General features: G+C 35.4%; 1 protein-coding gene across 1 annotated transcript; it reads left to right on the top strand.

The window, feature by feature from the left end:
• Nucleotides 1-20: 20 nt before the first annotated feature.
• Nucleotides 21-14660, top strand: LOC121419813 (porphobilinogen deaminase-like). Its single transcript, XM_041614275.1, has 9 exons — nucleotides 21-322; nucleotides 1067-1139; nucleotides 2295-2478; nucleotides 5434-5511; nucleotides 8080-8155; nucleotides 9384-9497; nucleotides 10699-10911; nucleotides 12620-12712; nucleotides 14283-14660. Exons 1-9 carry the CDS (start codon nucleotides 275-277, stop codon nucleotides 14469-14471), a joined length of 1068 nt encoding a protein of 355 aa, XP_041470209.1. The 5' UTR covers nucleotides 21-274; the 3' UTR covers nucleotides 14472-14660.
• The last annotated feature ends 1798 nt before the right edge of the window (nucleotides 14661-16458 follow it).

The following is a 16458-nucleotide window of genomic DNA, read 5'->3' on the forward strand; positions in this document are numbered from 1 at the left end:
ATGAAGGTTTTTGTGTGTTTTAATCGTAAAAAATACAATCTCAACCAATGCACAGCACTATATTTTTGCTCTAAAATTGTACACATATAATGGGCTCGACTTCCGGGTTGAAGGTCATTTGCATTTCACGTGTAGTCAGTCTTTCGCGAGCAGTACATACAGTGCAGACGCAGACCGAGACGGTCCGAAAACGTAGTTTTTACTAGAAGACTTCGGTTCACGGAGATTGGGAGTTTCTCATACTGATAATAAGCATCGTCGTCTTGTCGGTAGTATGGCTGGTCAAGTGGAAGTTATTCGCATAGGCTCGAGGAAGAGCGAGGTGAATGCCTGTGGGGAACCGAAGTATTTTTGTTCGGTCCCATACGTGTTTGGTTGTGTATTGTGTTTAGCGAATTTCTTCCTCTTGTCGTAAGATAATTCAACTTCAATTGACAGCGCAGCTCAGTCTCAGCGATGTCGATGAGGTGACACGCCCACTCTGATCCTGGCCGGCACCCCTGGGCCTGGCAAGCCTGGCGCTGGCCTGGACCTTGATCTAGACACAGCGTAGTTTTGTGATGATATATTTATCATTGCCAGACACCTTTATTTCAGTGCTTTAATTAAAAATGACAACTAACTTGTTAGAGGAAATACATTCAGGAAAAATTCGCACTAGCTACTCCAAACTCCAAAACTTAAGACAAATATTGTGGAAATTATGAATAGGCCCTATCATAAAAATAAATTATTTTATATTTACCAACCGTTTTTCTTTGCATCGCAATTGCCGCATACCCTTCAAGAAAAACAATACGTGAGTCGTGACTATATATTAATAGTCATGTAGGCCTATTGTTTTTCTTGAAATCACTTTTACTTTTATTTAAAAATAATTTGAGTTCACATGGTTCCAATATTGCATCCTACGTTCCCATTGCAAAATTATTCTAAATCAAAATGCTGAGAAGAAACTGACAAGTGATAAGGGGTTCATTTCTTATCTATATATTGTTTGCTTATATTATTGGAAAATAAATGTACTTCATTTAAAGTTAAACATTCATTCATTACCATTTTTCAGTTGGCCATGATACAAACCAATCATGTTGTGGAACTGTTGCAGAAAGTTCATCCAGATGTGGAATTCAAGATTGGTAAATTAACAAAATTGTGTTTTTTTTTTTACTTTTTTCCTCAGATTTTGAGGAGTTAATGCCAAGACAATCAAGTTTTTAATGACCATAGTATTATTGATAATGAATTGAAAAATGAGATCGTACTTAACAATTTTGGCCATGGGGCTGTGATGTAGGTACAATTTATCCAAGGCACTACATGGAAAATTATTCATTCACCACCTTTTTTGCATAAAAAAAACAAATACCCAACTTGTGAAATGTTATTTCTTTCAATGATGAATAAATACTTTTTTATGAAGTCCATATAATTGTTTAAAATGATTTTGATGAGGGTTTTTTTTTCTCTTCCCCTCATTATAGTGATGATTTCAATGAGATTTTTATGAATAATTAAGAACTAACTGATGATGATGATGATGAACCTGGCATTGTTCACAAAATTTCTCTTTAAGTTATTACTATTTTCATGTGAAGCCCTGGATTTTTTCTTCTTCAAATGTTGAAGAGCTACAATGTACAACTCAAAAAAAAATATTGCCAAAGCTGCCATTCTAAACATATAATAATGAGGAGGAGGATTATGATGATGGTTATTGGTTATTAAGCAAGATGACAAGGGTACACTAGAAAACTAATTTAGCAATGAGAAGGGGCTTAAAATATCTACATGTATGAATGCAGAAAAAAGTTAGATGATTTAAATACATTTTCATCATTGTTGGATCCATGATTTCTAGTGTACATGTAGGGTCTTCTGACAAAAGAAAAACAAATGTTTCTTTGTACTGGTCAAATCATATTCTACATGTAATTCAGTTTACTAAGACTTACAATGTAACATATGAAAGTTATGACAGTTAAAAATTCCACTTATTTTTGTTAGCAAAACAGTTAGGGGAGTGATCAAAGTAGTATTTTGTGGTTGTAGGCAATGAAGGGCAAGGAGGGAGGGGGTGCAGTTCCCCTTCTCCCAGAAATTTTGTGCATGAAATCCTTCAAATGCACTGAGGAAAATGCATGAGCGTCCCCGTAACGGGCTTTGTCAATTCACTCTCATGCTTTTGAGCTCCTTTCTTAAGTTTAATGTGTCTTAAAGTGTATGTGTTCAGCTATGTTACATTGAGATGTACACTGTCTGCTAATAATTAATTTTATTCCTGTTCATCTCAGTCACCATGGAGACCATTGGAGACCACATTCAAGACAAGCCGCTCGCATCTATCGGAGAATCCAATCTCTTCACCAAAGAACTTGAGAAAGCTCTAGCGCTAGATGAAGTTGAGATGATCGTCCATTCTCTTAAGGATATGCCGTCAAAGTTGCCCTCGGACATGGCCATTGGAGCCATTTGCGAGTAAGAGCATAATTTTTATTTCATTTAAATGATACTACATGTACATTGTCACTTTTCTAGAGGGAACGTTTTTATTTTATCACAAATTGGCAAAATATGAAATGACACAACAAATCTCCAAGGCTCGAATTCATAGAGGTGGTTTTGTAAACCCATGGGTGAATCCATAGATTATGCAGATTTCTTGTATAAATTACGCTTATTTTGCCACGTATATTAAAAAATGTCCAATACTGACGCACGCTTTTTTTACAGTACGCCAAATTGGCGCATGTTACCGTGGTTATCCACGCTATTTATTCATGAGTCCACTGTTTTTATTCATGAGTCCACTCTTCAAACAGTGTACTAATGAATAAATTAGCATATCTTATTATGGTAACATGCGTCAACTTGGCTTTCTGTGACAAACCCTGCATCAGCATTGGACATTTTTTATACACACGCCCGATATGCACTAAAATAAGCGTAATTTATACAGGAAATCTGCATAAACCATGGATTCAACCGTGGGTTTTCAAAACGACTTTTATGAATTCGGGCTCAAGAGTCCAAGGCCTATGCTTGGACATCAATGTCAACAGGGCATCCACATGGCCTTTTTAGATGTTTCTGTACTTACAGTTTGTTTTGTTATGACTCAATTGTCATATGTTGTATATCAATAATGATATAGAATGCATGTAGCTCCAAAATACTTTTGATTCACTGTAATCAGCGAGTGCCATGTTTTTTTCAGAGAGTCTATATTTAATTGTTTTATTTATATAAAAAGGGAATCACTCCTGAAACAATAATGTTAAACCTCTTAAACATGAGCTGAACTGAACAATGGAATCACTCATGCATGCAATGCACTCCTCAAAATGCAATAGGCATAACAATAGCTGTATGACCATTGCACGAAAATGTGTTCATGGCACTCCAGTGGATGCACAGATATGTGTTTGTGGCATGTTAAGAGTTAGTAATAATAATATATAAATTTAGAGAGCGCAGAAAATATTCCATAAAGTATATATTCTACTGCACTATCTATAGGACTCCTTAACCCTAAAATGGCCGGGGGGGGGGGTTGAATCAACCCCCCCCTCAACATTTTCTGTAATCATTCCGCCACATGAAATTTTGTTACCGCGCAACTCAGAGAGTTTATACTTTTAAATCTCGGCATCTTTTGAGACCAAATTTAGGACACCCGGGAACGCAGTTCCGAAACAACGCAACATTTGGTAAGTGCATGTCAGACCAAAAATTGTTCCAAAATATGATTTTGTGTACAAAGTCAATGCAAATTGAGTTTTCTCATCTTCAATCTTATTCATAAAGATATGATTATTTTTACTTTAAACAGCTGAAATCAATTGATCTTAGGTAATTATGCTTCAAAAAGGTTGTGCAATAAATCTGGTAAAAAACAAAGAAAAACAAAAGGTTGAAAACAAAGAAATACAGAAGAAATTCATAAAACAATAAAATACTTAAGAAATTCATTTCCAAAACGAAGTTTTTGTTCGATTTCGATTGTTAAGAATGCTACAAAGAATATTTTTACCAACATAAGCATTCTAAGAGTTTTATTTAGTGAGTTAGAGCAAAAATTATGCTTTATGCATAAATTAGCATAATTAATTCATATAGAATAAAATCTCATTATTTTGGAGAATTTTACCATACAGCCTTGTAGATTACATTGCACATTACCAGTGTGCACATTTTTGCAACGCTCGCGCGATCGGTGGCCGAGATCTCAAGGGGAAGTGGTTGAATCAAACCCCCCCCCCCCCCGCCACAGAACAGCCAAAAAAAAGCCCGGCCTAGTTAGGGTTAAAGGCTTGTTATTGATTTAAATGCATAATCAAGGTGAAATTATTAACCTAGAAAGTTTTGCCTGAACCCTTCTGTCTTCTTGGAGAGGTTATGATGGTCACTTCCTTGAAGAATTTTCAAGGATTTTGGGAAAAAATTGAGGTTAATATTTTTGCCTTAGATTTATGAATGCATTTGGATTGAAGTTTTTTAGATGTGTACATGTAGCTACAACACAAGACTTTAAAGGGGAAGTTCACCCTGAAGAAAACTTTGTTGTGAAAATAGCAGAAAAAATAGTAAAAAATATTGGTGAAGGTTTGAGGAAAATCCGTTAAAGAGTAAGAAAGTTATTAGAGTTCAAAATTTTGGATTTGTGACGTCATAAACGAGCAGCTGCCCCATGTGTTATGTAATATAAAATGTATGAATTTCAAATTTTGTATGGTTCCTGATGACTTAATTTTGTTTTCTTTTCATGATCGGGTATGAAATGATTTGTCTATTGATATACAAAAGTTACAGTGAAAACCATTTTCAATTTTCTGAGAAAATGACATTCCATTGATTTTTTACCATTCGCTATGTAGGAATGCTGCTCGCATATGACGTCACAAATCAAATAATTGAAATTCTAATAACTTTTTAATTATTTGATGAATTTTTCTCAAACCTTCGGCAATATTTTTTATTATTTTTTCTGCTATTTTTACAATAAACTTTTTGTCAGGGTGAACTTCCCCTTTAAACATTTCTTTGAAAATTGATTTCTAAATGAATTCTTAGCAGACCTGTATTCTGAACCTTACTTGAAAGCAAACCATGGTCTTAAGTTGTGGCTTTACTGTGGATAGCCAGTTTTGACATAAATTGTTTTAACAGTAGACGTGCAAATTGTCGGCACATTTGTTGCAGAATTCTTTTCACGACTGGCTGGGAATGATACCAAATATCTTTCTTCACCATTAAAGCATTGGGAAAGAAAATCGTAAATAAACAAAATATGAATAAAATTTTTAGTTTTTACGTCCTATAGTAAAGGTGAGTAAGACCATGACTTATGGTAAGCTGAACTTCAGAATATAGGCCAATAACTCTAACAATTACTTCCTTCTGATCAATGTTTCTTTGTCAATATCATTTTAGGAGAGAAGATCCCCACGATGCGTTGGTCCTTCGGAAAAATTTAAGTGGAATCACAATCGACACAATGAAAGAAGGCAGGTGAGTGAAGGAAGATTGTTTTTATGGGAAATTGACACCGTTTGGATCACCCAAGGGTTCATTACCATCCTGCCTGTGGGGAATCTACAGGTAGGACTATGGTATGCCAATACTGTACACAGCACACATTTAAAAAAATTAAAATATCACTGATGTGACCAAAAATACTAATTTCTGTACAGTTGCAATTTATTTTTCATTAGTAAATTGGGCGTAATTTTTCTATTCACCACAGTACTTGAAAACTTGAATTTTGGGCATATTTTTGTGTACATCCTCTATTGATGGAAAAATATATGGCAATACAATTGTAATTTTTCATTCTCTATTTTTAATTAAGAAAAAATAATTTAAAGAATCAAATTTACTTAACCCTATCTACGCTGGGGTATTTTGGGAGTTCATATGGCCTCCCAGGCCCCCCCCCCCTGAAGATCTCGGCCGTCAACCACGCGATCGTAATTTATTTCATGCAAATAGCTACTAAGTGATTATGCTAATTTATGTGTAATTAGTATGCAAAATTATCCTTTTTCCTCTAACTCCCTAAATAAAGCTCTAAATGTACTACATGTAATATTTGGCATGGAAACTCTTTGTGTTCTTAGCAATTGTAAATGAATAAAATTGCAATATCAAATCATTTTCTTATGTATTATATTGTTTTTTGCAATTATGTATTTCTTTGTTTTTGGACCTTTTGTTTTTCATTGTTTTTTCAATGAAATTTGTTGGGGACTCTTCTGTGATCATAAAAAGCATAAAATAAATACATTTAGACCAGCAAAACTAAAAACAATCATACATTTATGAATTTTGGTTGAAAACACAATTTGCATTGACTTTGTACACGAAATCACGTTTTTGATCAATTTTCGGTCTGACATGCTCTTACATAATGTTGCGTAATATCGGAACCAGGTACCCAGGTGACGCAAAATTGGTCTTAAAAGTTGCGCAAGACTTGAAAGTAAAAAGTCAGCGAGCGGCGTGGTCAAAAAAATTCGCGCAGCGAAAATATCGTGCGATTCGTTGATGGGGGTGGGGGGCCTCTGAGCCCCCCCCCGGCCTAGATAGGGTTAAGAGCCAAGTTATATGATGAATAGCTGTAATGGAAACTGACAGTGTCAAAATCAAGCATTTGTCCCAAAGAAAAAGAAGAAATAAGCCAAACATTGCCAGCCTTATTTCACCACACAGGGAGTGGTAACAGAGAACAAGGTTATATCATAACCTTGTTCATATAATGAGTCCGTTTGGATATAATTCACCCAGAGTATAAACAAGATGTGAGTAATTGTTTCCCCATATGGTTGGCTGTTTGATTGATTTCACATCACATGAATTTTTGAAGACTGGACAAGAAATTATTGCATATACATGTAGCATAGTTTATTGTATCAAACCTATTAAAACAAGCAAGCAAGCCCTGAAATATGCCTATCCCCCAGTTGACTGCCTCAAGGTCTTACGCCGGTATTGAAAATATCTTGTGTTTAAGTTTCTCTTATGAGATACATGATGGATAACATGAGCGATGAAGAGGACAAAAGTTGGAGAAAATGGACTCTAGAGAGAGGAGGATGAAGATGATTATGATGATTATGATGATGGTGATGGTGATGATGGTGATGATGATGATGGTGATGATGATGATGATGGTAATGGTGATGATGGTGATGATGATGATGATGATGATGATGATGATGATGGTGATGATGATGATGGTGATGATGGTAATGGTGATGATGATGATGATGATGATGATGATGATGATGATGATGATGGTGATGATGATGATGATGATAATGATGATGATGATGATGTTAATGATGAGGAGGATGATGATGATGATGATGATGATGATGAGGATGATGATGATGATGATGAGGATGATGAGGATGATGATAGTGATCCTGATTGTAATAGTGGTGATCAAGATTGTGATGATGGTGATGATGGTGCTGATAATGATGACGATGATAGTAATGATGATGACAACAGTATTGATGATTACTATGAGGATGATGATGAATGTCAACCTTCTCTGTGGTTTCATCCTGCATGGTGTAAACTTAGTTGTCTACAATAGTCAAATTGCAAATTCAACCCGTTTTCCTTTTGTTGGATTTCCAGTTATGCTATACTCATTTTACCTATCATCCAATAATGATGATAAATAATAACAGTATATTTGGCCAGGCTAGCCACTTCAGTTCGAAAGCTGTTCTCCCAGCGGGCCCTGCTATTATTATTACCCCGGCTTTAGCTCAGCTACCAAGGCGCTCATGCATTCGAGGAGTTGCTTCCTACTGATTCCTTCCAATTAGTCTAACACCCAATTAGTCTATGAACTGTTTTTATCATATGAAAAAGTGCAAAAGGCATTGGGCCAAGTGGTTTTAGACTGCGTGGATATTAGACCAAGTGCAGTGTAGACCCAATGGCAATTACACCAAATTGAAAGTGTGTTTAGCCCATGTTGTATTGGACGTTATGATAAGTTAACCAACTGCTTGTATATCAAGTGAATATAATCGTGTTTCTTTTTTTCTGTTTATCTTTCAGTGTGTTAGGCACGAGCTCAGTCAGAAGAGTGGCCCAACTGAAGAGAAAATTTCCACATCTTGTTTTTAAAGATGTTGTATCCTTTTTGTTTCCTTGCACGATTGATTTGATTTACATTTTTTGTACATCCCCAGAAAAGAAACATTATTTTTAAGACTAAATATGGAGCTTTTGTCAGTCAAGCCTCCAAATGTACAATCAGTTGGGAATGCATATCCAATAAAAAGTTATTATCAAATGAAAACAAATTCTAAGCAGACAGGTGAAAGTTTAACAATGATCGGGCATATAAGAGAGAGAGAAAAAAACTGTTAGATTTAACCTACAGTACATTGATCAGAAAGAAACCTTAATTATGCCTGACTAAAGATCTTTAACTATCATTGATCAGATGGGTAATTTAAATAGACTATAATTTGATTATTAAAGATCTTTAATTAACATTGGTCAGAGAGGAATTTTAAATAGATTATGATTCGATAAAGAATATTAACAAAAATTAATCAGAGGGATAATTGAAATAGAATAGGAATGGGTAAAATTCTTTAACTAACGTTGTTCAGAGAGAAAAATTTGAGGATGTTATTTGATTCACACTAAAAACAACAACTTAAAAACACAATTTTCTTATATTGATAGTTTATTCTCCAATATAATTTAAAGGGGAAGTTCACCCTGAAGAAAACTTTGTTGTAAAAATAGCAGAAAAAATAGTGAAAAATATCGGTGAAGGTTTGAGCAAAATCCAAGTTTTGGAATTGTGACATCATAAACGAGCAGCTGTCCCATGTGTTATGTAATATAAAATGCATGAATTTCAAATTTTGTATGGTTCCTGATGACTTAATTTTGTTTTCTTTTCATGATCGGATGTGAAATGATTTGTCTATTGATATACAAAAGGTACAGTGAAAACCATTTTCAATTTTCTGAGAAAATGACATTTCATTGATTTTTTACCATTCGCTATGTAGGAATGCTGCTCGCATATGACGTCACAAATCAAATAATTGATATTCTAATAACTTTTTAATTATTTGATGAATTTTTCTCAAACCTTCGGCAATATTTTTTTTATTTTTTCTGCTATTTTCACAATAAACTTTTTGTCAGGGTGAACTTCCCCTTTAACACCATATTATTCTTTGCTTCACCATCAAAGAATATCAGTTGAAGGGTGACAGGCTGCAGGAAGGAAACAAATCCAAGAGCAAATATTAATGACAGTGGCCAATATTCTGAACTGGGATTTGATTTAATCTTGGGTCTAAATTTGATAAAGTTCTTTAACCAACATTGATCAGAGAGGAAATTTGAATACGAGGCTGAGGAAATTAGATGAAACCAAGGATTATGATGGATTGGTGCTGGCTGTAGCTGGCCTCATGAGAATGGGATGGGAACACAGAATAAGCCAGGTAGGTTGATTGATGGATGGATGGAAGGGTAGATTGAAGGATAGATAGATGGGTGGATGGATGGATGGAAGGGTAGATTGAAGGATAGATAGATGGATGGGTGGATAGATAGATAGATAAAGGGATGGATGGATAGACAGATACTTGGATGGATGGAGGGATGGATGGTTAGATAGAAGGATGGATGGAGGGAATGATACAAGAATGGATAGATGGATGGATGGATGGATCGATAGACAGATACTTGGATGGAGGGATGGATGGAAGGGTACATTTAAGGATAGATGGATGGATGGATGGATGGATGGATGGATGGATAGATAGATAGAGAGATAGATAGAGGGATGGATGGATGGATTGACAGATACTTGGATGGATGGGTGGATGGAGGGATGGATGGTTAGAGAGAAGGATGGATGGAGGGAGTGATAGAAGAATGGATTGATGGATGGATGGATCGATAGGATAGACAGATACTTGGATGGAGGGATGGATGGATGGATAGATGGTTAGATAGAAGGATGGATAGAGTGAAAGAAGAATGGATGGATAGATATATTTATGGATGGAGGGTGTGGTACTTAGATTACTGGTTGGATGGATAGACAGATAGATGGACTGGTAAATAAATGGATAGATGGGTACATATGAATGGATGAATTAATTGATAGAAGGGTGGATGGAGGGAGTGATAGATAATGGATGAAAGATAGGATGGATGGGTGAAAAGACGAATGTAAGAATAGATGGAAGGAAGGATGGATGGGTGGGTGGGGGGACGGATGAATGGATAGATAGATGGATAGACAGATGGATAGATGGATGGATGGAAAGAATGATGGAAAGAGGGATGGACGGAAAGATGGATGGATGGAAAGATAGATGGATGAATGGATGGAAGGAAGAATTGAAGGAAAGATGAATGGATGGAATAATTGATGGAAAGATGGGTCGATGATTTGATGAAGGTACAATTTAGTATCTGATTTATTGGAAGTAACATACTGAAGCTGAAATATCTGCATTTGAATTTCTAGCTAAGTAGGTACATTCATGCTTTATAAAGTAAAATCTGTTTTTTTTTTTCAATTATCTGTAATACATTGTACATAACACACTCTATCTTACATATTTCCATGAATATGATATCCTATATGATTTTACTTTTTACCGATTTGCAATTTCTACCCCTTTTTCTAAGATTCTAAAGCCAGACACCTGCAAGTACTCAGTCAGCCAGGGGGCTCTTGGCATCGAGATCAAATCAAACAATCAGCGGATGCATGCGCTACTCAGACAACTCAATCACGTACCAACACTTCTCCGATGTATATCAGAGAGGGCGCTGTTGAAGACTCTAGAGGGTGGTTGCAGTGCACCCGTTGCCGTCTTCTCAGAATTAGAAGATGATAAGGTATGTGTGATTTTTTTTATCATTTAGAATTAATATTTCAAACAAGTTATGATAGAAATCTTATTTATTCCTCATCTTTTTTTATCTCCCGTGCAGTCGCTTTGTTGAAGATAATTGACATGTTGGTTTGATATACAGTGCGTCGAACAAATGATTTATAATAACTTAATCACAAATACAATATACAAATGACCTCTATTGTAAAGCTTAGAATCTTAGAATTTTCTGTGATTAACGTATCAAATAAAAGAGCAGATTTTTAACTTTTTAGGCATGTGATTTTCTTTATGAAATTTTTGAAATTTGCCAATGAGTTTTTGGTATCCTTTCTTCAAATTGCTTTTGCTCACTCATTGCGTGAATGAGGAATAATCTAAATAATTTCAGATGAAAGAGGAGATTCTAGGCTTTACCATGGTAGGTCATTTGTCTATTGTATTTGTGATTAAGTTAACCGAGATTTAGTGATGATTAATCATCACTAAATCTCGGTTTCGTTGTTTGTATAATATTTATATGACCAAAGATAATGAACTGCCACTTTTAACCTATTAATTTCATTTCACTTTTCTTATTCTGGAATGGGCAGAGTTTGGATGGGTTTTGGGAGGAAGACCTGTGGGTTATGGTGATATAGTAAACCTTATCTATACCCATGCAGGCAGCTTCCCCAAAGTTTCTGTTTGTGGTAACTCCCGTAGGAACTCGGCAGGACAGCATTTTGCTGGTAAACGCCAAGCTGGTATATAACCAATTACCTATGAAACATTTTACGTCTAGGTTAATCAGTCATAGTGGCTGACGTTATAGACGACAGATATCACTCTTGGGCCTTTTTATCAAAGTGGAGACAATGGCAGAGTTGGGATTCGAAGTATTTCGAACTCACAACCTTGCGATTATGAGTCCAATGCTCTAACCACTGGACCACACGACCCGTCTCATCCAGGTCTTATTTTAATGATAACGACTTCTTTATTCACTTCTTTAAAAAAAAACACACACACAATAGCTTACAAGCATTTGATAATAAATACAAAAAATTAATTATGGTAATGACATCTATGAAATAATCCATCCAGCAAAATCACAGACAAAATTGTAGCAATCATCTTCTCTGATTCTTGTGTGTTGGATATATGATGTAATGTATATTGCAGTAATAATTGTTCTTATAAACACAGCATTTATTATGCGCCATCTATCTAGCCCAGTGCTACATACGCATTTGCCCGATTGCCCAGGGCAAGTAAAAGTTAAAGTCGGGCAAGTGTTTTGAAATAAAGACCAAAACTACTTGCCCGAATTGGGCAAGCAAAAATTCCCATAGTAGAATGACCAAAATTAGGGTCGATATGATATATTGATCCTAAATTTGGTAATGGCGGACAAGATAAAATCACTTAGGAAAAAGAAATTCAAGAAAAAGGTACATCAGTTCATGATGAAAGAGAAAAAAAAGGTCAATGGTTCATTAAACCGTAATGTTTTCTTTTGAAGAGGTAAAACTTTCTTTTCAAGGATTTTTTTCGGGCAAGTGAAATAGATTTTCGGGCACGTATATTCCAACTATTTAAAAATTTACTTTAACGACAGGGCAAGTGCTTCGATAAAGTTATGTAGCACCCTGTAATCTAGTAAACTATTCCGAGGCGCAGTTTCTATTCTTCACCTTTATCTGATTATACATGTATTATATTTATTTCAGTTAACACTCAATGCATCAGTACTGAGTCTGGATGGATCAGAACTAAGAGAGGAAGAGAAATCAAGTAACCTACCTCAGCAGTTAACACAAGAGGTGATTCTACTAGTCATATTTTTAAGCCCATGCTATCACTTGACTCTTTGCACACTGAATTAATTTTGGGGGATAATAATGACGGCTGTTTCAATGTCATTTTCTTCAATTGAAGATTCCTACATTGCTTCTTTGATACTTATGATTATGACATTGATGTTATCCAAGAACTATTGCAATTATGAGCTTCTCAATATCTGTGTAGAGGAAAAAAAATAATTAATACAATTGTTAAATTTTATTGTACGAAAGTGAAAAATTCCATCAGCGCGCAGAGTTAAAGAAGGAATTCTGTTATTTATTTAGTCCTTGATTTATTGATGTATTAATCTATTTATTCATATGTTTATTACAATTGTTATTATTTTGTATTTGATTATACAGTGCGTCCCAGAATAAACGAAACCGAGATTTAGCGATCATTTATCATAACTTAATCATAAATAGAATAGACAAATGACCTACCAACTTAAAGCTTAGAATCTACTCTTTCATCTGATATTACTTAGGTTATTTCTTATTCACGCATGAGTGAGCAAAAATAATTTGAAGAAAGGATACCAAAAACTCATTTGGCGGGGGGGTATCTTGGTTTCAAAAAGAAAACCACATTTCTGAATTGTTCAATATCTGCTCTTTAATTTGGTACCAAAATAACAGAAAATGGTCAAGAAATAAAAAAGTTCTGGTCATTTGAAATAAGGCTTGTATTTCCATAATTTCATGAGATAAACGTGTTTTCACCGGTTTCCCACAGAAGCTTCCGCATGGTGAACAAAAGATTTGATGCATGGCTGATCGTCTACAAAACAGAGTGTCGAGAGAGTTTGAAAGCCAGCCTGGAGAACCTATTCATTTTATGAAATTATTGAAATTCAAGCCTTAGTTCAAATGACCAGAACTTTGTTATTTCGTGACCATTTTATGTAATTTAGGTATCAAATTAAAGAGGAGATATTGAACCTTTCAAAAATGTGGTTTACTTTTTGAAACCCAGATACCCCCTGCCAAATGAGTTTTTGATATCCTTTCTTCAAATTGCATTTGCTCACTCATGCGTGAATGAGAAATAATCTAAGTAATATCAGATGAAAGAGGAGATTCTAAGCTTTAAATTGGTAGGTCATTTGTCTATTTTATTTATGATTAAGTAATGATAAATGATCGCTAAATCTCGGTTTCGTTTTTTCTGGGACGCACTGTATATACAACTTAGTTATCATTGTTCATCATTTATTCATGTATTTGTGATGGTTATTGTCAACCACGCATAACTTTTCATGGGGAGGGGGTCAGAGAATAATACATGGAGGCTCGGGATGAATTTTCTTCAAATTTTGTTTCAAATTTAGGTAATATGTTGTGAAAAGAATTGCCTGGAAATAAAATAGTTTTCAGAGGGGGGGGGTGAGAGACTGAATTTCAGCTGTCTAATTAATAGTAATTGATTTCATTGACATCTGTGATTTTTTTTTGCCATTAATCAAGTATGATTCACATTGTGTAGAATTTCATTAATACTTTGAAATAGCCTTTTTGTTTGTAAATTCTTTTTTCTTCCCACGTGTAGCACTCCATCGATACAGAAACCATTCCTGAAATACAGCTCTTTTCCAGCGTCATTGCTCCTTGGGTATCCCAGAATGCCATGCAGGAAGCTGAGGCTCTTGGCATAAGCGTTGCCAAGGGTCTATTTGAGAAAGGAGCTGGGCCCATTTTAGAAGCAGCTAAAGCAGAGATAGCGGAAAGAAGAAAGTGAGATCGATTCATTCTTTCACTCTACGGACTGTATTCTGCTGAAATAGTCTAGCTATTCAAGGCCCTGTTTCACAAAAGTTGCAATCAATGACAAATGGAAAGCTTCTGTTACAAGCTACTGGTATAGTGCAATTTGATTGGCCAAGGGGATATTTGTCATAGAATTCCTGCTTTTGTTATTGATATATATGTATGTGCTTTTGTTATTGATATATATGTACGTCACGATATAGGATTGAGATGGTCTTTCATTAAAAACTGTGTATGACTTTGCTATTGACTTGAATATGAGAAAGAAACAGCTGTGCAATTCAGACTTCTGGGCCCCGTCTTACAAAGAGTTACGATTGATCCAATCAATCGTAACTCTATGGAAATCCATCAGTGTCATAATTTTTTTCTACAGGAAATTTGCACAATGTCTTTTGTAACCAAAGACAAACACAGTAAATTTTCAAGAAAACATTGAATGCGTGAATATACATCACAGCTAGAAAATATTTTGAACAAACATGCATAATAGATGTTGACATTGCTGGCCGTCCATAGTTGTGATTGATCGGATCAACCGCAATTCTTTGGAAGATGGGGCCCTGGTTCTATTGTGCACATATTGGAGTCTTCCCATGAGGCCGAGGGTCCCCGACGCCGAAGATTACAAATGTCTACATCAAATTATGTTCTGCTTAGCCTAATCATATAAATATTGCTTTCAGTTTCAAAACATGCCCAGAAGGTGCATAGTTGATGTCTACCTGTGTATTTCAGTTTACCTTGAAGGTTAATTAGAAACAACAATATTTATGAGACCCTTCACCATATGCATGTATCTGTCATTTTGGCCGGTGCAAACTTTTTACAATGCAGACTAAAAGATGAGTCTTTGCTCAATCGCTTAACAAAAGATTGTCTTTTTGGCGTTGTGAGATAGTAGAACATCTATCAATGTTGAAAATCTCCTTCATATTTAGAAATATTTTCAACAGCTTTTAAATTTTGTCTCACCTGCGAAGCAAAGTGAGACTATAGGCGCCGCTTTTCCGGCGGCGGCGGCGGCGTCAACATCAAATCTTAACCTGAGGTTAAGTTTTTGAAATGACGTCATAACTTAGAAAGTATATGGACCTAGTTAATAAAACTTGGCCATAAGGCTAATCAAGTATTACTGAACATCCTATTAGAGTTTCATGTCACATGACCAAGGTCAAAGGTCATTTAGGGTCAATGAACTTAGACCATGTTGGAGGATTCAACATCGAAATCTTAACCTGAGGTTAAGTTTTGAAATGTCATCATAACTTAGAGAATATATGGACCTAGTTCATGAAACTTGTACATAAGGTTAATCAAGTATCACTGAACATCCTGCATGAGTTTCACATCACATGACCAAGGTCAAAGGTCATTTAGGGTCAATGAACTTTGGCCGAATTGGGGATATCTGTTGAATTCCCATCATAACTTTGAAAGTTTATGGATCTGATTCATGAAACTTGGACATAATAGTAATCAAGCATCACTGAAAATTTTGTGCAAGTTTCAGGTCTCATGATTAAGGTCAAAGGTCATTTAGGGTCAATGAACTTTGGCCGAATCGGGGGTATCTGTTGAATTACCATCATAACTTTGAAAGTTTATTGGTCTAGTTAATTAAACTTGGACATTAGAGTAATCAAGTATCACTGAACATCCTGTGCGTGTTTCAGGTCACATGACCAAGGTCAAAGGTCAATGAACTTTGGCCGAATTGGGTGTATCTGTTGAATTACCATCATAACTTTGAAAGTTTATGGATCTGATTCATGAAACTTGTACATAAGAGTAATCAAGTATCACTGAACATCCTGTTCAAGTTTCAGGTCACATGATTAAGGTCAAAGGTCATGTAAGGTCAATGAACTTTGGCCATGTTGGGGTTTTTTTGTTGAATAACCATCATATCTCTGTAAGTTTATTGGTCTAGTTCATAAAAAGTGGACATAAGAGTA

Source organism: Lytechinus variegatus, chromosome 8, assembly GCF_018143015.1.
Source record: "Lytechinus variegatus isolate NC3 chromosome 8, Lvar_3.0, whole genome shotgun sequence".
Taxonomy (NCBI): domain Eukaryota; kingdom Metazoa; phylum Echinodermata; class Echinoidea; order Temnopleuroida; family Toxopneustidae; genus Lytechinus; species Lytechinus variegatus.